The sequence below is a fragment of the Trichechus manatus genome, unplaced genomic scaffold (genome assembly GCF_000243295.1).
Source record: "Trichechus manatus latirostris isolate Lorelei unplaced genomic scaffold, TriManLat1.0 scaffold00090, whole genome shotgun sequence".
NCBI lineage: Eukaryota > Metazoa > Chordata > Mammalia > Sirenia > Trichechidae > Trichechus > Trichechus manatus.
The window spans coordinates 8,494,373-8,517,485 of NW_004444026.1; the positions used below are offsets into that span (position 1 = coordinate 8,494,373).

General features: G+C 52.8%; 2 protein-coding genes across 2 annotated transcripts; one reads left to right on the forward strand and one right to left on the reverse strand.

Annotated features, from left to right (window-relative positions):
• The first annotated feature begins 4,714 nt into the window (after positions 1–4,714).
• On the forward strand, positions 4,715–13,914 carry FHIP2B (FHF complex subunit HOOK interacting protein 2B). Its single transcript, XM_023736629.1, has 16 exons — positions 4,715–4,882; positions 6,805–6,977; positions 7,656–7,760; positions 7,873–7,995; positions 8,227–8,451; positions 8,565–8,761; positions 9,096–9,204; positions 9,659–9,735; positions 10,113–10,302; positions 10,862–11,007; positions 11,123–11,251; positions 11,464–11,554; positions 11,776–11,919; positions 12,283–12,423; positions 12,784–12,884; positions 13,098–13,914. Exons 2-16 carry the CDS (start codon positions 6,855–6,857, stop codon positions 13,222–13,224), a joined length of 2,028 nt encoding a protein of 675 aa, XP_023592397.1. The 5' UTR covers positions 4,715–4,882; positions 6,805–6,854; the 3' UTR covers positions 13,225–13,914.
• Positions 13,915–16,506: 2,592 nt separating this feature from the next.
• NUDT18 (nudix hydrolase 18) lies at positions 16,507–19,275 on the reverse strand. The gene is made up of 3 exons (XM_004382110.2): positions 19,099–19,275; positions 17,562–17,775; positions 16,507–17,314 (listed from the first exon to the last, which is right to left on the reverse strand). Exons 1-3 carry the CDS (start codon positions 19,258–19,260, stop codon positions 16,719–16,721), a joined length of 972 nt encoding a protein of 323 aa, XP_004382167.1. The 5' UTR covers positions 19,261–19,275; the 3' UTR covers positions 16,507–16,718.
• Between the last annotated feature and the right edge of the window lie 3,838 nt (positions 19,276–23,113).

The window sequence follows — 23,113 nt, forward strand, 5'->3', positions numbered from 1 at the left end:
GGGGCCTAGGCCGGAAGGGCGGGCGAGGAACCGGCGGGCGCGAGGGAGGGCGCAGGGCCGCCTCGGGAAAAGGACCCTCACCCAGGCCGCATCGCCCCTGGCCGGTCTTCCTCTCCCCTCACCCTCGCTCTGTCGTGCCCCTGCCGCAGATCGCTCACTACTCCCTTCCAACTGCTTCTTTCCAATCGCACTTTATTCTCAGATCGTCTCCAGGTCGCTCCTCGTTCCCTAAGCTTTCGCCCCACATCATTTCCTGTTCCCCAGAGGTTCTCCCAACTCCCAAACTCCTCTCTTCCCCAGCGCACGCTTGTCACCAAATAGTCTCTTTCCAGCAGCCCCCCCCCCCTTTTTCTCCTTCCCCCTTCCCTTCTCTCCAACCCTCTTGGTCCCCTGGGCTTCAGTAAAGAAGCCCTTTCCGCTCACTCGTCTGAGTTCTCAGACAACTCCAGGCCCTTACTCCGATGGAACGCTCTGACCCTGACCCTTTCTCCACCCGCCCTCTCACCCCCCAACTTGGGAAGTGCCTGGGCCTGAGGGACCAGGTTCCCAGGATTCAGTCCTCTAAATAGGGGTGGGTGGGCGTCTAGCTCAGGAAACAGCATACTGCAGTGTAAAAACGCATTTTCCAGGATATTCTCTCTCACTGTACAAGCCAGATTGACTTTGAGTCCGGGAGAATCAGCCCATGGTGGGGCCTGGGGCGGCCATGTGTGGACGTTTATACTGATTTTCCACTTTCCATCAGAGCTTGTGTTTTTTGCCATTTCCTATTGGGGCTAAAGACTGGTCAGAGACTGCCCATCACTTCATTTTCAGCACGATCAAAGTGCTGCTTTAGGCACAAAGGCTGCCTGTAAATCAAAGCCGTTTATAGGGTGGGGGCTTGCTTTCTGTTTAAGGTAACCCTGCCAAGAAGCTGTCTGTAAAGTCAACAGTCCTTTTGTTTCATAGTATAAAATAATTCTCCCCCTAATTGATCAGCTTAATGTATCATTTTCCACTGAGAAACAACCCTGAGTCCCACTTCCACTTCCCCCTCCACACCAAAATCAGAGCTCCTTATGAATAACACTCAGCCTTAGGCAAAATTGTAAAGAAAAACTTCTGCTCCTTTTACCTTTCTTCAGCCTTCCTGCAGCCCTCTTCTTCCCGGACGTCCAGGGCCTTGAGGGCATCCCACCTAGGGAAAGCTCCATATACAAGGGGGGAAGCTAGACAGGAAAGACAGTATCTTAACCCTGAGAAGGGCATCCCACCTAGGGAAAGCACGATGTACAAGGGGGGAAGCTAGACAGGAAAGACAGTATCTTAACCCTGAGAAGGGCATCCCACCTAGGGAAAGCACGATGTACAAGGGGGGAAGCTAGACAGGAAAGACAGTATCTTAACCCTGAGAAGTCAATTTGTAATGCCCCCAGTGCAGGAATTTCAGGCATCAGTGGCCGTAGTCTAGAGAGAGATTTTTTAAGCCCTTGGTATACAGCTGTAAATGATGCTTAGAAGTTTGGCTGGCCCTTCGTGATCACTGGGAGAGATGACAACCACTCCTTCCCTCTCCATCCCCCACATCTCAGGGCTAGGTCTCTCCTTGGGTTCGGGCACCAGGTTAGTGTATGACCCTCACAAGTCAATTGACTCCTCGTCAAGGAGGGCGAGTGTTCCTTCCTGCACTCTTTTAACCAAATACAATAGCAATAATTATGGCTCTTTTTAAAATAATATTATCATTTAAAAGATCATATACCTAAAAATAATAATACTATCTTTAAAGAAATACAATTTATTTGGTCTACAGCTATAGTACTGAGTAATACCAAAACCAGACCCCTTGCTGTCGAGTCAATTCCGACTCACAGCGACTCTGTAGGACAGAGATTGAGGTAAATATCCCCCTTCTTTCTTCTCTCTAACAGGCTGTGTTGGCTAACCACTGTTCTGTTGTTTCTCCCATTTTTACTGGATTATTCTCTTTAAGCCCAGCTGAAGGTTTTAAAAATAAACCAAACCCATTGCCATGCAATTGATTCTGACTCATAGCGACCTTATAGGCAGAGTAGAGCTGCCCCATAGGGTTTCCAAGGAGCCCCTGGTGGATTCGAACCAATGACCTTTTGGTTAGCAGCCAAGCTGTTAACCACTCTACCACCAGGGCTTCAGCTGAAGGCTTTAGGAGACCATAAACGAATTTTGAAGCTAGATGAGACACCATCACAGAAATTGTAAGATAACTATAGTGCTGGCCAAGGGTCAGAAGACTTTCCAAAAGACAAGGATATGTGGAAAGAATGTCTTAAGGAGTTTGTTGAGACACTGGGTAAAAATTAATGAGTATTAACTATGTGTGGAGTGCTTTACGGGCAGGCAGAGGTAAAAGGCACAGAAGCCCTGCCCTCAGGGAGCTTACAGTCTAGTAGAAGAGGTGAGTGCTTATCCGGCAACTATACCATCACATAGAATGTGATGAGATGCAGCCACTCCATGTGGACGTGTATGTGTGGGATGACTGGGAGGTGCTACTCCAGAAGGGTCACAGCCCCTGCAAGCTTACTTTAAAAGAAGACCAGATTGCCTGGGCAGCCAAGAGAGGAGAGTGTTTCAAGGTCTCTGATTCAGTGTTATCGCCTCCTCTCACCTTGTAATAGCCTTCTAAGCACTTTTCCTGCCTTTGTGTTCTCTCCTACACGCGACTGCCAGATGAATCTTCCTAAAACACTGCTCAGATGTCATTGACCTGCCTGCAAAAAAAAAAAATCCAGACCTCTTAGCCTGGCATTCAAGGCCCCATTCGCTCACTTCTCAATCCAACCTTTCCCCAAACACACTTTGCAGAGTTCTTTCAGCGGGAAGTGTCTTTCCTTCATTTCTAATTGTTGAAATCTGACTCACTTCTTCAAGGTTCAGTTCAGGCATCACCTCCTCAGTAGAACCTTCCTGTTCCAGCTTGTTAGGAGTGACCCCGCATTCCCCAAGAGGTCACTTTTGCAGTTCCCCTGTGGCATCACAATACTACCTTGTAGTTTGGTTATTCAGTACAATTTTATATGCTCTTCTCGTCCATGGTACGTTTCTTGAGCACTAGGTCTTAGTCATCCTTGTATTGCTTGTGGCATCTAGCAGTGTCTTGCACATAGTAGGCACTCAAAAGATATTTCCTGAATGAGTTAATTAAGGATTAAGTATTCAGTTCTGTTGTGCAGTAAAGCATGAGGATAGAAAGAGATATGTGTGGGCCAGAACCCTGGAGAGGGCTTTATGGAGCTGGTGGCCCTTAGGTGGACCTCACTGGGGACTGTTACGATCAAGACAAGCAGAGAGGAATAAAGGGCCTCTTGGACAGAGGAGTGGCCCGAGGAGCAAATACACAGAGGTAGAAATGAGCATATGTGGACAGGCAATATCTGGTGATGCGTTTTTTTCCCTGCAGACGTTTACTCTGCAAGGAAACAGAAGAAATGCCCTTTTTTGGAGAATTTTTCAGGAAAAGTGGTTGTTATCAACTCACGGCCAGTTCCAACCAGAGTATGGAGGTGGAAGGAGCACTTTTGGAAAAGAAAGAGGCTTAGGGGGTTGCCAGAGCAGAATGAGAATTTTACAGGGCCCGTGGCAAGAGCCAGTGGAGGAGTGGATAGGAAGGACCAGAGCTAGCCTAAGGAGGAGTAGGGGTTCACAGCCTGAGTCCTGGACAAGAGGTAAAAGCACAATATAAGTAAGGCACTTTCTTAATATTATGCTAACACTGTCTATCTAGCTGAGCCAAGCTTGTCATGGCCTTGAACACAGATTTTCAGACTGTCAAACTGAGGAGGACCTGAAAGCTTTGCTTTTACCATGCTTTTTCTCTGTATGCTTTGGTTTTCTGGGTGCTCTTCTGTTTTTCTGTATGTATTTCTATTGTGGAGTCCCTGGGTGGTGCAAATGGTTAAGCAGCACAGCTGCTAACCGAAAGGTTGGCGGTTTGAACCCACCCAGAGGCACCTCTAAAGACAGGCCTGGCCATCTGCTTCTGAAAGGTCACAGCCTTGAAAGCCTTACGGAGGAGTTCTCTGCACACATGGAGTCACCATGAGTCAGAATCAATTCAATGGCAACTAACAACACCCTCTGTGGTAGCATAAGCATGTTGTATTGAAATTATCTGTTTCTGTGTCTGCTTCCCCCACTGAAATTCTTAGCTCCTCCAGGGCAGGGGAGGCAGTGGTGGTTCAATGGTAGAATTCTCACCTTCCATGTGGGAGGCCCCGGGTTCAGTTCCCGGCCAGTACACCTCATGTGTAGCCACCACCTGTCTGTCATTGAAGGCTTGCATTTGCTATAATGGTGAACAGGTTTTAGCAGAGCTTCCATACTAAGACAGAATAGAAAGAAAGGCCTGGTGATCTACTCTGGAAAATCAGCCAGCGAAAACCCTATGAATCACAATGGTTTGATCCACAATCAATCATGGGGATGGTGCTGGACTGGCAGTGTTTTATTCCATTGTGCATGGGGTCGCCATGAGTTGGGAGCTGACTTGACGGCAGCTAACAGCCACCACCAGTACAGAGACTGTTGAATCCTGGCATGCAGCAGGAATACAGCATTTCCAGGAGGAGAGAGGGCAGGAGACTGTGGGCAAGATACAGAGACAATTTGTATGTGTCCTGGAGAAAATGTGTTACTCTGCCCTTTGAACACCCTGGAGCAGAGTGCCTCCTCCAGGGCCTAGCGCCAAGCCTGGGGTGTCTGTGAGTGAATGCTGAGTGCCAGGGCAGTGGGTCTGCATCATTGTGGCCGCCACATGTGTTGTCTCTGCTCTCTCTGCAGTGGGAGCCCAGCATTGACCTGCTGGAGGCCTTTGTGGAGCACTGGAAGGGCATCACTCACTACTACATCGAAAGCACAGGTAGGGCCTGAGGCTCCCCTGCCAGGGGCCCTGAAGGGATTGGGGGGAAGGTGTATGCAGAGTATCACCACCCAGCTCAGAGACGCCATTGCCCAGGAGTTCAGAGTTGGGGCTGAGCTCATGGAGACAAGGAAGGAGACAGGAATCAGGCAGACCTAGAGCCTTGGCTACCTCTGTTTCCGCCCGTCCACCTGGCCCCACCCTCACCTTCTGGAAGAGGAGCTATGAGAGGTGGGTGTGGGGACCAGAAGGCTGGGGGTTGCACTGGGATGGCTCTGCACTTGCCCCCAGCTCCCACTGGGTAGAGGGTCCACGCCTTCAGTCCCCAGGTGCCTGTGCCAGGGTTTACTGATTAAGAGAAAAGAAAGGTATCCAGTTCTCCTCTCCCCTTAGCCAACTTAGAGGACATTTCCCAAGTCAAGATTCAGGGCAGGAGGAAAATAAAAACCAAGGCACATAACATGCCCAGGTCAGTCTTCCCAGGCTGACACCCCAGAGAGCCAAAGTCCTAGGTCCGCTGGGCCCTTCAGGATGGCACACTGAGCGGGTAGAATCTGATTGGCTGCTTTGTAGTCAATATGCTGGTATTGGTGGATACAGACTGGTTGCCAAGTAACCTCATCCTGTGTCCCTAGCTTTCCACCACCTGGAGGTCAGACAGAAGTTTGGTTCCAGCCTACACCTTTTCTAAAGGCTTTATTTGCAGCCTGAGCCAGCCCAAGAAATTTAAAAAGCGGTCTTTGGACACTGTGAGGAACCCTCAAGAGTTCCCATAGACCAGGGGTTCTCAACCTCGGCACTACCGACATTTTGGGTTGGATCTCTCTTTATTGTGGGGACTGTCCTGTGCACTGTAGGATGTTTAGCAGCAACTCTACCCTAGCTGTCAGTAGTACCACCCTCAGTTGTGACAACCATAAATGTCTCCAGACATTGCCAGATGTTTCCTGAGGGGAAAAATCGCCCCCAGTTAAGAAGCACTGCATAGACTGAAGTCTGAAGAAGAGAACTTTACAGAGCCCCAGTCTACCAGGAGAGTAGGGAGAAACCCAGAACCGACTCAGACTCTACCTGGGGCTTCACCTGGATCCAGTCCTCTACCTTCCAGAATGGTCCCTAGGATCAGAGGAGTCGGGAGTCGGTGAGGTGGGCTGCCTTGCTTAAGATCCTATGCCTTAAAGAGAAGCTAGGGGGTGCTCCAAGGCCAATACCAAAGTACCAAGACTTTTTTTTTTTTTTTTAAACACTATCCTGAGACTCCTGGTCTGGGTGACTAAAAACAGCCCCACTAACTCACTAACTAGCTCCTGCCATCAGGGCCTTGGCACAATGGAGCAAGTTCAAGGCCAAATGAATGGCAGTGCACACATTCTTTTTCTGCTTTGTAAAAACCAGAGTATTAGCTTCCCTGAGTGTCAAAGGGACATAAACCCAGGAGGTTATCTCTCAGGAAGTGCTAGAATATAGCTTCTAAATTAGATGACAGAGACCCTGAGTCCATGGCTTCTTACTCAGGCCCAAAGCTGACAGGCAGCCCTAGCAATATGTCCTTCTGTAGGATCACAGCATGTCCTGTCCCAGGATTTGGAGAATGATGCTACCACATCCTTCTGATAAAGTGCTAGGGGCATGCACACTTTGTCAGTCTGAGGGCTGTATCCTGGCCGCATCCAAAAGGTCTCTTGTCTTTTTAAATGCAGAGGCCTTAACCATAAACTTCCACTTCCTCTGGTCTTTGTTTGAAGCAAACTTGGTTTCCTCAGTATATAGGTCTGCTCCTGGTTGCCCTCAGCCCTCTGGGCCCCAGGGCTTGACTCCATCTCTCAGATAGCTCACTTCTCTGCTTTAGCAGCAGTGTGGATCTTTTCAGGAGGAGGGTCCCTCTTCACCCCACTCATCCTTGTTTCCTAACCTTGGTTTAGATGAAAACACCCCAGCCAAGAAAACAGACATTCCCTGGCGGCTGAAGCAGATGCTGGACATCCTGGTGTACGAGGAAAAGCAGCAGGGGGCTGCTGGCGAGGCCGGGCCTTGCCTGGAGTACCTGCTGCAGCACAAGATCCTTGAGACCCTCTGCACGCTGGGCAAGGCCGAGGTGGGCAGGGCCTGCACCCAGACCCCGGAGTGCCTCCGAGCACCTCCGCGACCTTCTGCCAGGGACAGGGCTTCAGGAGGCAACAGGGCACTGCTGGCAGCAGCCTGGAGTGAAAACCCCTGGATTCTAGTGTCTTCTCCCTGTGCTCCTCCCAGCCCTGACCTGATGGTGGATGGCGGAACAGGGGACTGGTACATCCCACCAGCCCCAGGGGCTCTGGGCCTTGTTTATTTCCTTGGGCATCTTCTCACTGTCAGCATGCATTCAACAGAGATGTACTGAGCACCAGCTGTGTGCCAGGTGCTGTTCTAGATGCTGGAGATACAGCAGTCATTGAAACGGACAGAAATTCCTTCTCCCACAGAGCTTACATTCCAGTGGGGGAGAGGCAGAAGAATCTAATGAACTCACATAGAGATGTTCAATAATGACAGAGTTATGGGGGGAGGGGGAAATAAAGCAGTGGAGGGGGAGAGGAAGTGCAGGGAGGTCAATTTCAAATAACGTGGTGAGGGAAGAAAGTCTTGTGCAAAAGGTGCCCTTGGAGCAGTGACCTGAAGGCAGGAAATGGGCCAGGTGGCTGTCTGGGGGAAGAGCAACATTCCAGGCAGGGGAACAGCAAGCCCTACGGACACAGCTTCCGTCTTCTGACAAGACGCTGTGTTCCCTGACCCTCAGTACCCCCCAGGCATGCGGCAACAGGTGTTCCAGTTCTTCAGCAAAGTTCTGGCCCAGGTGCAACACCCCCTCCTGCATTACCTCAACGTCCACAGGCCTGTGCAGGTGAGGGGCCGAGAAGCCAAGGGGTGCCTGGGGGTGAGGGCTTGGAGGCAAATGGCCACCTCTCTTCCCTGTCACCCCATTCCTTTCTGTTTCTACCCTGCTCCCCTTCTAGAAACTTCTCCGACTTGGTGGGACAGTCCCTGGATCCCTCACAGAAAAGGAGGAGGTGCAGTTCACCACCGTCCTCTGCTCCAAGATCCAGCAGGATCCAGCCCTGCTTACCTACATCCTGGAAGTAAGCACTTCTTTGGGGAACAGGAGTGGGAGGGTTCAGAATCCCAGGGGCAAGCCCCCTTGCCCCTTCTGAGGAAACAGAAGGAGAGAGCAGGAACCCAGGGAGGTATTCAGGTAGCTTCCTCTCCCACTCATGCTGAGGCCCTGACCTCCAGCACGTCCTGCATTCTCAAGGGGAGATCATGAGGAATGGTTTCTACCATAGCCTGGCCTCATCTGACCTTCTTTACAGGGTAAAAAGATTATAGGTAAGAAGAAGACATCCAGAGAATCCACCACCCTGCCTAAAGAGGCAGCCAGCCACAAGGAGCCTCCTGACAGGGAGCCCAAACTTGATGGGGAGCCCGGTGGGGCCCAGGCCTCAAACACCCAGCTGCCTGCTGAGACCAAGGACCCAGATGGTGGGATTGGAGAGAGCAACCTGATTACATCCCTCATTGGGCTGTGCAAGAGCAAGGTGCTTGCTGTAGAGGTGGAGTGGGCGGAGGATTGGGAAGGGGTAGGGTGAATTATTGGGAGGTGGTTTGGGGTTCAGATGCATGCCCCTGAAGTCATATTCCCATCCCTTAGAAAAGCCGGGTGGCCCTGAAGGCCCAGGAGAACCTGCTGCTCCTGGTCAGTGTGGCTTCCCAGGCAGCTGCCACCTACCTGGTACAGAGCAGCCCCTGTTGCCTTGCAATCACCGAGCACCTTTGCCAGCTGTACCAGTCCATGCCTGCCTTCCTTGACCCCGCAGACATTGCTGCCTTAGAGGGCATCAGCTGGAGGTAGGTCCTTGGCCAGGGAATGCTGGCAGACATCGTCAGTGGCTAAAAGCCTTGCCTGTCTTTCTGGTAGATGGCTCCTCTTGTATTCCAAGTGAGATGGGGACCTCTGCTGGCCACCATCTTCCCAAGGTTATGGCTGATCCCCAAGGGCCTTCTCACCCTCAAGGGAGGCATCACTTTTGCTGTCTTGACCACAAAACCCCCAATCAAACTGGCCCCCAGCAGCAGAGGTTGGAAGGGACAGGGGAAAGGGCCCAGCTCCCATAACAGATTTGAGGAAGACCTAGCAGTTCTTCCTTCCCTCTCCAGACTTTGCTCCGTCCTCTCTCTTCAGGTTACCCAGTGCCCCATCTGATGAGGCTTCCTTCCCTGGAAAGGAGGCCTTGGCTGCCTTCTTGGGCTGGTTTGATTACTGCGACCACCTCATCATGGAGGCACACACAGTAAGGAAGGGCGGCACAGATGGGGGTTTCGATGCAGTAGGTGCCCTCCCCAGCTTCATGCTCCTCCCTTCATTGTCTCCATCTCAGGGACTGAGTAGAGCAGGTACCTATAAACCTGGGATCTGGCAGGAGCCTAGCATGGCCCTGTGGTGTTGTTAGTTGTCATCACATCAGTTCCGAATCATGGTGACTCCATGTGTATAGAGTAGAAATGCTCCATAGGGTTTTCATGACTGTAACCTTTCAGAAGCAGATTGCCAAGCCTGTTTTCTGAGGCACCTCTGGGTGGGTTCGAACCACCAGTCTTTTGGCTGATAGTCGAGTGCTTAACTATTTGCACCCTCGGAGATTTTTTGCCCATTGTGTTAGGTGCCGTGCAAGGACATAGTTATTTCTCCGCGGGTAATGGTCAATGACTGTAAAACATGTTTAAGACATGCTCTTTGTTGCCCAGGTTGTTGCAGATGCCTTGGCAAAGGCGGTGGCTGAGAAGTTATTTGTGGAGACTCTGCAGCCCCAGCTCTTGCACGTGTAAGTATAGGTCCATTTCCCTTGGACATGGCCATGGTCTGGATCAAACTGCCCACCCCTCCAAGCCGCTTCCTGTCCCTAATGCCAGGAACCTCCTTGGCCAGAGTCACATCTATGAACTCCATTGGTTAATGTTTGCCAGGCTGCCCCCCCTACAGGCACATAGCTCTGAGCCACATGGGCTAAACAAAGGCCTCCCACTCTCGGACTTGAGGACCTCACTAGGGGTGGGAAATAAGCAGAGATGTTAGCCAAGATGTAAGGAAACCGGGGAAGAGGGTTTTACCACCCCCTATGCCCATTCACTCCCTGCTCTTCTCTGCTCACCGATGTGGCTCTGAGCACTGATGCCCGGCTCAGGTGTGCTCTCGATATAGGTGTGAGCAGAGCATCCTGACCTCCACCGCCCTGCTGACGGCCCTACTGCGCCAGCTTCGCTCCCCTGCTCTGCTGCGCGAGGCTGTGACTTTTCTCCTGGGCACAGAGCGGCAGCCTGAGGCCCCTGAGGACAGCCCCCACACCCTGTGTGCCCATCTCATTGGGCACTGCGACCACCTCTCTGATGAGGTAGGGCGGGTGGGACCCTCAGCTCCACTTGCTCCTTTCCTTGCAGATCCTGCCCCTCAACCCTGTCAGAGGGGTTTCCTGATCACTTCTTCCCATTTTCAGTAGCTTTCCCAGGTAATTTTCTCTATCATTGAGGCACTGAACCCCTCAAAACAGTAAAGCCATGATTGACAGCAAACTGTCAATCATCTCACACAGCAATGTTCCGTGATAGCATACTTTTTATGGCACTTTATACTTTGCAAACCGCATTTATGTTCACTCTATGAGGTAGGTGAGGCCGATATTCCCATTTTACACACATGAAAACTGAGGCGCAGAAAACCCAACTAGCTTGCCCAATATCACATATCAAATCAGTAACGGGACAGGGACCACTCAAACTTCCTGGTTCCTAGGCCAGTACCCATCCACTCCCTCAAAAACCTGCTGCCTTGGTCCTTGGCCTTTTCTTATCTGAGCAACTCTAAGGCACTCCTTGAAGCTGGGGTGGTGTTGGGTGCCTCGGTTTCCTCTGAGTGGGGAAGGGGCCGTTCTGCTGACCCCTTTCTTGCTGCAGATCAGCATCGTCTCACTGCGGCTGTTTGAGGAGCTGCTCCAGAAGCCGCATGAATGGATCATCCATAGCCTGATCCTGCGCAACCTCGAGGGCCGCCCCTATGTGGCCCGGGGCTTGCCTGAGCCTGAGAACTATGAGGACACCCTGTAAGTGAAAACAGGCACCTCTGGGAGGCCTTGGGCTGTTCAGGACCCACCTCAGCCCTCTGCACAGCCACACTCATTCTTCCATGGGTGCCTGCCTTGTCTGCCTTGGCCACAGGGATCTGGAGGAAGACCCCTACTTCACTGATGGCTTCCTCGATTCTGGCTTTCAGCCCTCCTCAAAGCCTCCCCCAGTTCCTCCCACCAACTTAGATGGCAAAACAGCAGTGACTGAGATCGTCAACAGGTGGGGAATAGGGTGGGAAATCTGAGCCACTCGGGGTTTTGTTCTGTCTTTGGCCATAACCCTAATGGGGCCCAGCCAGAGCAGGAGTGCTCCCTCAGGAACCACACAAGCAGGAGTGTTCTCTCAGGGCTGGAGATCCCACAGACCCAGGCTTGGGGAAAGCAGGGCGAACCCAGGTGGAGCACCCCAACACCTAGGCTCGTGTCTCTCAGTTTCCTCTGCCTGGTTCCCGAGGAAGCCAAGACATCAGCTTTCCTGGAGGAGACTGGATATGACACCTATGTCCACGATGCGTATGGACTGGTAAGCATGTAGGCTTCTGCCAGCGCCCACCTCTTGTCCCTCGACACTTTTGGTTTGGTAAACTCCATATTCTCCCTCTTTGATCACTATCTCCTGCCACAGGTGTTCCCAGCTCTGGCCAAAAGCTCTGAGCCCGTCCTTCCTGGGTGGTGTCCCTTGGTCTGCTGGCCCCTCCTGACCACTGTGCCCAGTTCCTCACCTCTCCCCCTCTCCTGTTTCAGTTCCAGGAGTGCAGCGCCCGAGTTGCCCCCTGGGGCTGGCCCCTGGGCCCCACACCCCTGGATCCCCATGAGCCCGAAAGGCCTTTCTTTGAGGGTCACTTCTTCCAAGTGCTCTTTGACCGGATGTCCCGGATTTTGGATCAGGTAGCCAAGAGGACTGGGCCCCAGCAACAAGGCAAGGGCCCACAGGAGAACTCCAGGCCCGTGCCCTCTGAAGTACCTCAGGAGAGGGGCTGCTCGTTGGGGTCAACTACTCTTCAGGTCTTGGGCTTCACAACATCCCCTCATCCCCCACCCCAACTTTCCCCAGATGGGAAGCCCCATCTTGCCTCTGCTCCACACGTCCTAACATGTTGTGGCCCTCAGCCCCAGGGAATCCATGACACATACATCACGTGAGCCTCCCACCCCCGCACATGTTCACACTGGCCAGGTGCCTTGCTGGGGCAGTGAAAAATGCTTACCACCCCTGCCAGCCCTCAGCTTTGTCCACCGTGTTCCCTACAGCCATACAGCCTGAACCTGCAAGTGACCTCAGTCCTGTCCCGGCTCGCCCTCTTCCCTCACCCCCATATCCATGAGTACCTCCTGGATCCCTACATCAACCTGGCCCCTGGCTGTAGGAGCCTGTTCTCTGTGCTTGTCAGGGTAAGGCTGCCTGGGCCCAGTGGACGGGGGGGTAGGAAGAAAGGGGAATAATTGAAAGACAGACTTCACTGAAGGTGTCTAGGACAGGGTAGTTGGGGGCTGGAGGAGTGGGCACCCTTGCCCTGCTAGGGGAAAGCCCAGATATATATATATATAGATATATATAGATATATATATATATACACACACACACACACACACATATATACAGACACACACCCACACCCACCCACCCCAGCCACCCACCCATGACACGGCAGAGCCAGGGGCCCTGCTGGAGTGTCACTGGCACCTGGCACCCTGAGAGAGGCCTCAGCAGCCTGGTTCCCCCATCTCAGTCTTTCCTTGGTCCCACTCTAGGTGATTGGAGACTTGATGCAGAGAATTCAGAGGGTACCCCAGTTCCCAGGCAAACTGCTCCTGGTGCGAAAGCAGCTAATGGGTCAGGTCCCTGGGGAACAGTAAGTATCCAAGGGAAGTGGGTGCCCAAGGAAATGCCTTGCGGGTAGAAGGTGGAGTGCTGTAGGTTGGGGGAGGTGCCAAACACGGAAAGCATATGAGAGCCTATTGCCAGCTCTGTCTTCCACCTCTGGTTATGCCATATGGACATTGGGATGTCACTCTGGGTACACACCCACCTCCTCAGCCATAACGCCCATGCTGTCTCCCTCCAGGCTGGACCATCAGACCCTCCTTCAAGGTGTGGTAGTACTTGAGGAATTCTGCAAGGAGCTGGCTGCCATTGCTTTTGTTAAGTTTCCCCCACATGGTCCTCACTTGAACCTCTCCCCACCCCCGTAAGGGCCTGTCTGAGTCAGGAGGATGACGGGTGGGGAGACTCCTGTCCACACCACTGCCCAAGAGCTGCCTCCTGCCTGGCATTCCTGCCACCACTCTCCTCCCAAGAGGTGGGGGCTGGGCTCACCTCCTCTGCATCCCAGGGACCTCTGCCTCTGCCGAGGCCTGGGCTTCAGCTCCCAGGTTAACTAAGGAGACTTTGGCTTGTTGACCAGACCAGACTGGGTTTCAGGGAGTGGCCCTCAGAGGCACCAGATGCCACAGGAGCTAAAGAGATGGCTTCCCAGGCATCATGGTGTCCTCAGGGCCTTCTTGGAGGAGCTGGGTGATGGCCAGGTGAGCACCTGGATGCCGGATTTCATGTTTTCTGCACCTATCACCCTTCTGGCCAGGGCCAAGACCTGTGACTTAATTCCAGAGACAAGAGAGGGAGTGAGCAGATGGCTTCAGAGGCTGCTCAGGAACCTAGGCCAGAGACAGGGCGTAGGGGCCCTGTCTTTGTCACATCAGGTACCACAGGAGCTGCCGACACTTGGCATTTTTTTTCCTGCCTTCTTGGTTGGACCCATGGGGAAGGGACAGTGAAGGAGAGAGCAGGGGAAGCCCCTTCTGCCTGCTCTGCCCCCCTGGACATGATTGCAAAATTCCCAACCACCTCATGGCAAATGCCCGAAGCATGCTCCGCGCCCAGGTGGGGGCAGCTGCTAACGAGAACCTTGACGCAACTGCAGCCAGGGCGGGAGAGGGCCTGGGGAGCTGGGGGGCTGGGCGCCAGGCTGCAGCTCCAGCTGGTTTCTCTCTGGCACCTTCTGAACTGGTCTCAGCAGGTCGACAACACCTGGGCACAGAGGCTCAGAGACCAGACCTTGCCCTTAGCATTCTACCCAGCCCCCAGTATTGACAGAATGCCCTTCTTGGGGGGGCATGTGAGACCAGTATCCCACTTGACTGGAGGCCCCCAAGACCTGGCGGGAGGGGCCGAGGCACAGGCAGGCAGTTCTGATGTTCTCCCTGCGTGCCCTCCACGGCTGGGGCTGCCACCCCACCCGCTCTGAATCTGTCTCGACCTGCAGGAACACACAGGCGGCGCCAAGCATTACCTCACAGCAGGACTGCAGCTGCTGGCTTTGCTCCTGGGCAAGGAGGAGCAGGCCAGGAGCCCCTTTTCGCTTCCTTTTCCTGCCCATGTTGCTTCTAGAAGCAGGGCACAGGTTGCCAAGAGGTGACATGAAAGAGGAGGAAACTCAATGACCTCTACCTCTCCGCATTCCTCCAAGCCGGGGAGGACTTAGCTGCTGCTACGGAGAATGCCGTGCATGTGTGTGCACGTGCATGCGCACATGTTGGTGTCGGTATGGGACAGGAAAGCAGAACTCAGTGGATGAACTCTGTCCAGACTCTGTTAGATTCAGAAAATGTTCAAGGGTCTGGGCGTCACGGGCCCTCCACTCTCAGTGCACTTTGGTATTTGCATGGCATCTTCCCTGAGACAGCACAGCAATAAACGGTGTGGTTGCGTGGACACAGTGGCTCTGTTCTTCTTCCTTTGTGTCCTTCTACCCAGAGATCCACTGCTAATTCAGACCCCTTTCTCCCTCAGGAAGACAAATTAAATTCCTTTTCCGTCACTGTCTCGGGGGAGGGGGGTGCAGTGGGGTGGTAAACAGAGACAGGCTCTGGCAGTGCCAATCTGATGTTCCTCAGCTCCTGCCAGGAATCAGACACTCTTGGCCGAGCAACAGGATTTCTGCTCAGCTCACCTACAACTAAGAGCCTGCTAGCCTTAGAGACAGACACCACGAGGGAATGAACCGTCTGTTAACAGCTGTATGTAGTTCTTATGTTTATGTTGTGTACTGTATGACTGTTTTGGTCTTAAACAGTGGGCTAGACATTTTTAAAATGCCCCTGAATGTGTGTGTGTTGGAGGGGGAAGGGAAGAAACCCTCTGAGGGGCTCACCAAGTGCTTCAGGGTAGGACAAAGCTGACAACTTGGAGAAGGGGGTGATTAATGGCTCTCAACTTGGTGTGGTGCATATCAGAATCTCCTGGGTTGCTTTTTAAAATACAAATGCCCAGGCCCCTCCCTCCCCCAGTTAAATCAGTAACTCTGGGGGTGGGGCCCAGAGTTGTTGTAAAAAGCTCTTCTGATTTGCACCCAGGGTTGAAAGCTACTAGGCTAAATTATGAGAGCAAATGTTATTATCTTAAGTGGACATGGCCTGGTGGGTCCCTTAGAGGGGACACTGAGAGGAGTGGACCAGGAAAAAAGCGTTTGGTTCCATCTTTTGGAAGATGTTTGTCCTCAGAGAGGACATGGAGGATCCCTACAACAGCTCCAGAGGCCAGAAAGATAAGATGGCAGCAGCTGGAGGCCTCCAGCCAAGAAAGGCAGGGAGGGGAGCTGGGGAAGTGGCCTTTGAGGTTATCCTGGTCCTTCAGGGTAGAGTGTAGTTACCTTGGGAGAAGGGAAGTCCATTCGAGTGTTTCCCTGCGTAGAATCAAAAACCTGTACATCATTTCTTTGTTCGTTTCCTTTGGCTTTCCCTTAAATTTTAGTAAAGTTCTTAAAAAAAAAAAAAAAATCCTACTATGATTCAGCTGGGGCTAAGGGGAAACGGAGAAAGGGTTTTGGTCTGACTTGCAGGAAGGTTGCAGAAAGGCAGAGGTCCAGGCCTGGGGCTGCCAGAGTAATAGCGGGTGGAATCTGAGACAGAGACTCAGGGAGAGAGCAGAGGTAGGGGCAGCATTTCTGACTCTGCTCCCACCTGAAGCTTCTCCTGGCTTTCTCACCCATCAAACCTGGAAGGGGTTAGAGTTACATTTTAATAGGGATGTGGTCCCCTCACAGTCACATCCCTCCAGCGAGATGAAAAGCGCTGCAGTGGGGTCGCTTATGCCTAAAGCTTGCTGCAGTGGAGAGCAGGAAGCCCAGCTACCCCAGCCACCCACCCCTCCAGCAGGCTGGCCCCTCCAGTGTCAATACGCTGTCTGCTGTCCAGGAAAGGCCGGGGTGGCCCTTCACTTCCTCCCCACAGAGACATTTAGGCAGGGAAGGCAAGGTTAAGTAACACTTATTTACTTCAGCAAGGGGCCTGCTCCCCACATGCCCATTCCATATTCTAAGTGCCTGAAAGGACACAGATGTAGGCATTTCTGGAGGTGGGCACAGGAAATGATGACTATCTATCATCTCGGTCCAGAGAGTTCCCACAGCCCCTTATGGAGTAGCTTCAGTTTGCCCTCAGGGCAATGGAGTCCTCAAGCTCTGGACTCCTTGCTTGGTTAAAGGCACTGTCCCTCTTGGTGGGTGTGATGCAGGACCTGCTCCGTAACCAAGGAGAGATGGAAATCCCCTGAGAATCAGGAAAACTGCCCCTGCTCCCAATGCAACAAGATCCCTGATCTCCAACTTCCTGCTTCCCTCAGAGGAGAGATGAAGCCATGGTGGAGGAGAGCACAGAGGCCCAGCTTCTTGCCTGCTCCCTGCCCCTTCCTATCTGTTGACTGGGATGACAGATGATTCCTGAAGCCTCTGTAAGAGCTGGCTTTGTAGGTCTTTCTCTACTACCTTCCACCAAAAGAAGTTCTCGCCCCGAATCTTTGGGGGCTCATTTTGGATACCTTGGTCCCGGAAAGCCACTGTCACCAGCACATTCAGGCAGATGCCATCTGTGTGGTCTTTGCCCAGATGCTGCAGTCCAAGCAACCCCTTGGTTTCCACTGCCAAATGGTGCAGGGTCAGACACTCCTGTAACAGCCGCAGGATGGCCATCTTCATGCCGCCCCTCTGCTCCATAGGGGTGAAGCCACAGGCAGTGATGGGCAAGTGAGGCATCCCCGTGGTGCCCACCAACACCCACACCGTCTGGATGCTGGTAAAGGTGGCCACGAGCCGTTGGCAGACCAGGCTGCAGGGGAGCTCTTGGGGTAGAATTAAAGGGTGACTAGCTTGCTGGCAATACTGGGCAGCTAGCTCTACCAGGTACAAAATGTCATGGGCTCGCAATGGAGTGGGCAGGGAGGTTCGTGGGTACCAGCCAGCCTGTAGGGACTCCGCATCTGCATCCTTGGAAGTCTTGAGAATTCCACCTAAGGGGATTTGGGAGACAGGATGGGCAAAAGAGAAGTGCCAGGTCCAGCAGAGTAAAACAGACACACAGGCACTCTAGCCCCGACCCAGGGAGGAGGCCCAGAGTTCTCAGGCTGGAATCTGATAATGCCGGGCTCGTACCAGCCAGAATAGGGCTGGCTGTGGAGGGGTTCATCTCATCTGAAGACAAGCTGGGTGAAAAGGGGTCAATTGCTCCCTGCTCACATGCCACCAGGCGGGACATACCTGTGGGGCGAGCAAGGAACACAAAGCGGACCCAGGAGGGGCCCCGTTCCTCCACAGACAGCAGCGTCAGAGGCTCACACTGCAGCCCAGCCTCCTCCTTCACCTCGCGCTTCAGTGCCTCCACGATGGTCTCTCCGGGCTCCATTCTCCCTGCGGGTAAGTACCAGGACCCGCGGCACTCTCGCTTGGCCTCCTGGATCAGTAGCACCTCATCCTGACGGAAGAGAGAGGATCCTCACCCCGCAACACAGCTGGTGTGGGAGCTCCAGCACTGAGAAGCCCACAGAGGAGCGGCACAACCCCAAGCCTTCCCTTGCCGTGGGACCTGATCACATCTCACGTACATTCTGCCCAACCGTGCCCTTCCTGACACCCAGTTGCCACTGAGTCAACTCCAACTCAGGGCGATCGCTTATGTATCAGCGTACAGAACTGGGCTCCACAGCGTTTTCAAGGGCTGATTTTCTGAAGCAGATCACCAGGCCTTTCTCCCGAGGTACCTCTGGGTGGACTCAAACCTGTAACCTTCTGAGCACGTTAACCATTTGCACCACCCAGGAACTGCCCCTTTCTGATGGCCACTTTCAAATGGTAGAGCGATCAAGGAGCCCTTGTGTGCCTAAGGGGCCGCAGTTGTCTCCTCTCTATAATTTGTCCCTCTTTAGATTCAGAAGGAGCCCTGGTAGCTCAGTGGTTAAGAGCTCAGCTGCTAACCAAAAGGTCGGCAGTTCAAATTCAACAGCAGCTCCTTGGAAACCCTATGGGGCAATTTCACCCTCTCCTATAGGGTGATTATGAGTCGGAATCGACTTGACCACAACAGGTTTGGTTTTTGGTTTTAGATTCAGGAAGACTCCTGTTGAGAAAGGGGCTGATATTCCTGGGCGCTGCCTCAGGGGCTGGGGGTGTGGCCCCAGAGTGAGAGTCATGGTGAGTCCTGAACTTAATCATGTCTGTATTTGTCACTGTCTCTAGCCTCCCCACATGGTTGACAAACTTGCTTATGACTAGTCCTTACCCTAATGAATACATTTTGAATCACACCCTTCCTCAACCCTATACAACCCTATGGTCCTGGCCCCTTCTAGCTGTTCTTACAGCAATTTTTACAGGAATCAGCACCAAAAAGAGCATCAGAGAGGAGTCAGAAGGCCTTAGTGTAAATGTGTTTCCGCTATCACTATCCGTGGGGCCCGCGGGAGGTCTCTGATCTTCAACAGAGCCCACTACGGACCGGGCGCTGTGCTGGACTCCTGGGAAAGGAAGTGGAGTGAGACAGCCCTCCCCTCAAGGAACTGGGACCTACGTGATAAACTAGGGACAAGAATTCCAAAGCTCCTGGGCCTCAGTTTCCTCCTCTGTATATTGAGATGACAGCAGTCCTGGACCCCACCAGGCTCAAATGAAAGTGTAGGTGAAAGTGCTTTGCAAAACTGGAAAATGCCACATAAGTGAGCGGTGGTTCTGTCCCCACCTGGGCCGCCTGCGTGCTCCAGAGGCCCGGTGGTGGGGCTGGCGGTCGGCCGCGGCCACTCACCTGCTCGTTGAGGAACACGGCCAGCACGACGTAGCAGACGTTCCTCCGCAGCCGCACCGGGACCACCAGTTCCTCGGCCGGCACCGAGTCGCAGCTCTGCACGCGTGGTCCCCCGCCCCCCAGCACGTCCGCCAGCGCCCCCGCCAGGCCTTCCGAGGCCATCGGGTCCCCTGGGAGGTGGCGGGCGCTGACAGCGCGCACCAGCCAGATGCACTGCGACGCGGGGAGAGCGTATGGACCGCCTCTCTCTACCCCGCCCCCGCTGCGGTCTCGGCCCCTGCGCGCTCGCGAACGCGGAAGGGCCGGTGAGCCCTCGCCACTGATAGGCTGCGCGTCACCGCGGCCGGCCTCGGTTGGCTGGCCCGCGCAGGGCACGGAGCGGGCGGAGCCAGCCGGGAGCGCTGGGTGACCCGCCGGGGCAGGGCTGCCGCCTGCGGGGCTTCGGCGTCCGCTTTAGCCTCGTCTTTCAGGACTTCTCCCGCCGCCGACTTCGCTCATCCCTTTAGTGCGCACTTGTCTGCACTGGTGCTGACGGTGACGTCATCCTGCCTGCCGGGTGCGGAGACGCTGCAGTGGCTAGCGACGATGACGTAACAGTGAGCCCAGTGATGTCACGGGGTTCTGGAACGCAGCTTAGATCCACTTTCGAACTTTTGTCATAAACAAGCTACGGCTTTGCCCCAGAGGATCACTTTCCAAATGACTTTCTTCTTTCAATGTCACATGGCAAGGGAAACCTAAGCCCCTGCGTAGGAGATTCTAGTTGGGGAGATGGACATATACATAAAAAGAGATCTGAGGGTTAGAAGCTAAGTACTAAATGAGTGGTGTGGGCAGGAGGTGTGACAGGCGCTGTGAGAAGGAAGAGGTCACCTCTGGGATGGCCAAGGTGGGGCAGGGCTGCAGGTTGGGGGGATGGGCTGAGAGAGGGCCTGGAATCAGCCGGCCAGGCCTCATCAGTGTACCGAGTCATGCTCCTTCCTCTTTGTTTCTTCCCAGGAATACACAGGGCTTGGCACATTGAGAACAGGGTGTGGATTGTTTTGGTGAGCTCTGCTTCTCTCCCAGGCTGACCTTTCCTCCTCAGAGCTTCCTTTAACCTCCTGGCAGGACAGGAAGGCTGGGCCAACTGGAATGAAACTATGAAGCAAGCCAAGTCTGGGCTCCTAACTTCCATTTAGGCCTCCCCTTTACTCTTTTCCCTCCTGGTGGCTTTGTGTCCTTCCCTTTGTTCGAGAGAGTGCCTGTGGTGAGATGGATAAAGCATTGAACTTGAAGCTAGAAAGTCGGGCCACTGCTCCTGGCTTGCTCTGTGCACTTGGGTAAGTTATGGGCCTCAGTTACCTCATCTGTAGAATAGACAGAATCATAAAAACTCTTCACAGGGTTGTTGGGGAGGTGAGGCGAGATGTTGTGGGAGTTACTCTGTGGACTGTCCAGTGCTGGGCAGAGGGAGGTACCATCATCAGGCAGCCTACCAACCCTCCAGGCTGAGCCCTCCTGGTCACATGACTTGCTATGAAAAAAGGCGCAGCCTCATGAAATGTGCCTACAGGGCCACCATAGCACGAAACTATTCTCAGGAACTGCGGCCACACTATGTCCGCCTCCTTAGGCCTTCTCACACGTACTGACACTGACTGCAAGTTCCCTGGAGGTAGGGCCCTGTATTCAGCCGCAGGGCATCCCCGGTGGGCTTGTGGCCTGTTGAGACCCTTGGAGAATGCTGCCCCTAGCCCTGTCCAAGACCTCCTTTCCTCCCAGACAACTGAACTTACAGGACTGAGAGCCAGGCCCCCAGGACTGCAGAGCAACCTATCAACTTACTTCTGTGTGTGTGTGTGTGTGTGTGTGTGTGTGTGTGTATGTGTGTGTGTTTGTCCCTCAGTTTTCCCATCTGTGAAGTGGGGACAGCATTGGTCCCAGACTCCTTCCTGCCTCCCAGGGATGATTTGAGAGAGAGTGAGGTCATATCTGGGTAAGGCTCCAAGAGCCTCAAAGGCAGCCTAAGATAAACGCCAGATGGCCTAACTGCCTGGAAGAGCGAAAACTACAGCAAACCGCGGCTCCACTCTCCCCATTATCGGCGAGGAAAAGCGTTCCTCCTCTATCAAGTGGGCCTAATCACCCCTGTGGTGAGGATTACATGAGGCAATGGAATGTGCAAAAACCCCTTGTAAACCATGAAGGGCTGCACACGCGGGAGGGACTGTTCAGCCCTTCCCAAGTGCTGAGGGAGACAGCAAAGACTCTTCTCAAAGCATTGGGAGGAAGAGAGCACACAGTCAGACTGAGAGACAAGAGAGACACTGAGACAGAGGGGAAAGCTCAGGGAGAGGAGCTGATATAGAAAGACACTGAGGTACCAAAAGAGACCCAGCCAGTGAGGATGGTTCTCTAAAACCAGGAACAAAGAAAGGTCTCTGTTAACTTAGGTCTGTGTCCGCCATTCCCAGAAAGGGAAGAAAACTGACTGGTGTGGGTTGCCACCCAAGGAATACAGTACAGCAAACGAGAACGGCCTGACTGGGTACAGTGCCACGCTCCCAGCACTCATGGGAGAGAAGTCTGGGCTAGTCATTTCAAGGTGCATACACGCATGTGCGTGTGAGCACGTGCGGAAAGGCCTATGATAGGCAGCATCAGGGACAAGGGTGGGGCAAGTGTGTCTGTGACACTAGAAGCATGTACAGAGTAGCAAATCTTGTCTTTTAACAAAGTGTGAAAGGTGAGGAAGGCCACAGCCCAAGCCATCTCATGGAGATCTGGCTCAGGCTGGGTTCTGCCACTAGCTTGTTGAGTGACCTTGGAAGAACCACATCTATCCTCTAGGCCATCTGTGAAAAGAAGGCATTGTTGGATCCTGGAACAGGAAAAGGACATAAGTGGGAAAGCTGGGGAAATCCCAATAAAGTCTGTTGCTTTGTTAACAATGTTGTATCATTGTTGATTTCTTAGTTTTGATAAATGTACCATGGTCGTATAAGATGAGTGAAGGGTAATTGGAAACTTTCTATTGTATCTTACAACTCTTCTGTAAATCTAAAATTATTTCAAAATAAAAAGTCTAAACAATTTATAAGAAAAAAGAAAAAGAAGGCATCGGATATGGGTGGATATATGTGCTTCGAGCTCATGTCCAGCTCTGAGGGCTGTACATTTGAAATCTGGCCAATGAGGGTGGTTGAAAACAGAAGATCAACAATGGGGATGCTGGGAAAGGCCTGTGAGAAGCAGAGGCCCAAAGGGCAGGTCTGGACTGGGGTCAAGCAGCCAAGCCTCTATGAGGAACAATACTACCGAGCACCCACAGGCCGAGTCTCAGGGTCAGTGCCCACCTGGACTGGCTTCATTCCCAGGGCCAGTCCAGGAACAAATGAACACTGATCCACTTGCTGTTTACAAGCAGTCAGACCACATATGACTCAAGGGTGGGTCACCATGATGGGGGTAGGGGCATGATGCAGATTGGGGGAGGTCTGTGTGAGGAGGAAAGGCCCCATGACTCAGTGATCCCCATCCCTAATGGAAAAAGTTCACAGCACCATCTTTCCACAGCAATGACCTCGTATTTTGGGTTCTGGGGTGACATCAGGACATGGCTGTATATGGTGAAATGTAAGTGGGGCTGGGTCATTCAGGGCTACTTGGAACACAAGCAGACAAAGTGTTTAATGTTGGAAGGAGGAGGACAGAGAAGAGGGCAAGCACATCTTTAAACTCCAGTAAGAGCTCAAACTATAATGTAAATAAGGTGGCTTGAGTCAGAAAACTTGGTTCAAATCCCAGTTCTGCCACTAAAATTGCTGTGTGACCTTGGGTAACTGTCTTAACCCTAATCTACCTGTTTCCTCTTCTGTAAAATGGAAATAAATAATATCTACCTCAAAATATTGCTAAGGGATTAAATGAGATAATTTAAATGAACATAGTAGTGCAGTACCTGGTAAAGTGTAGAACTTCTCTAAATATTTTTTTATCCTATGAAAAAAATAATCTAACTTTCTGAACAATG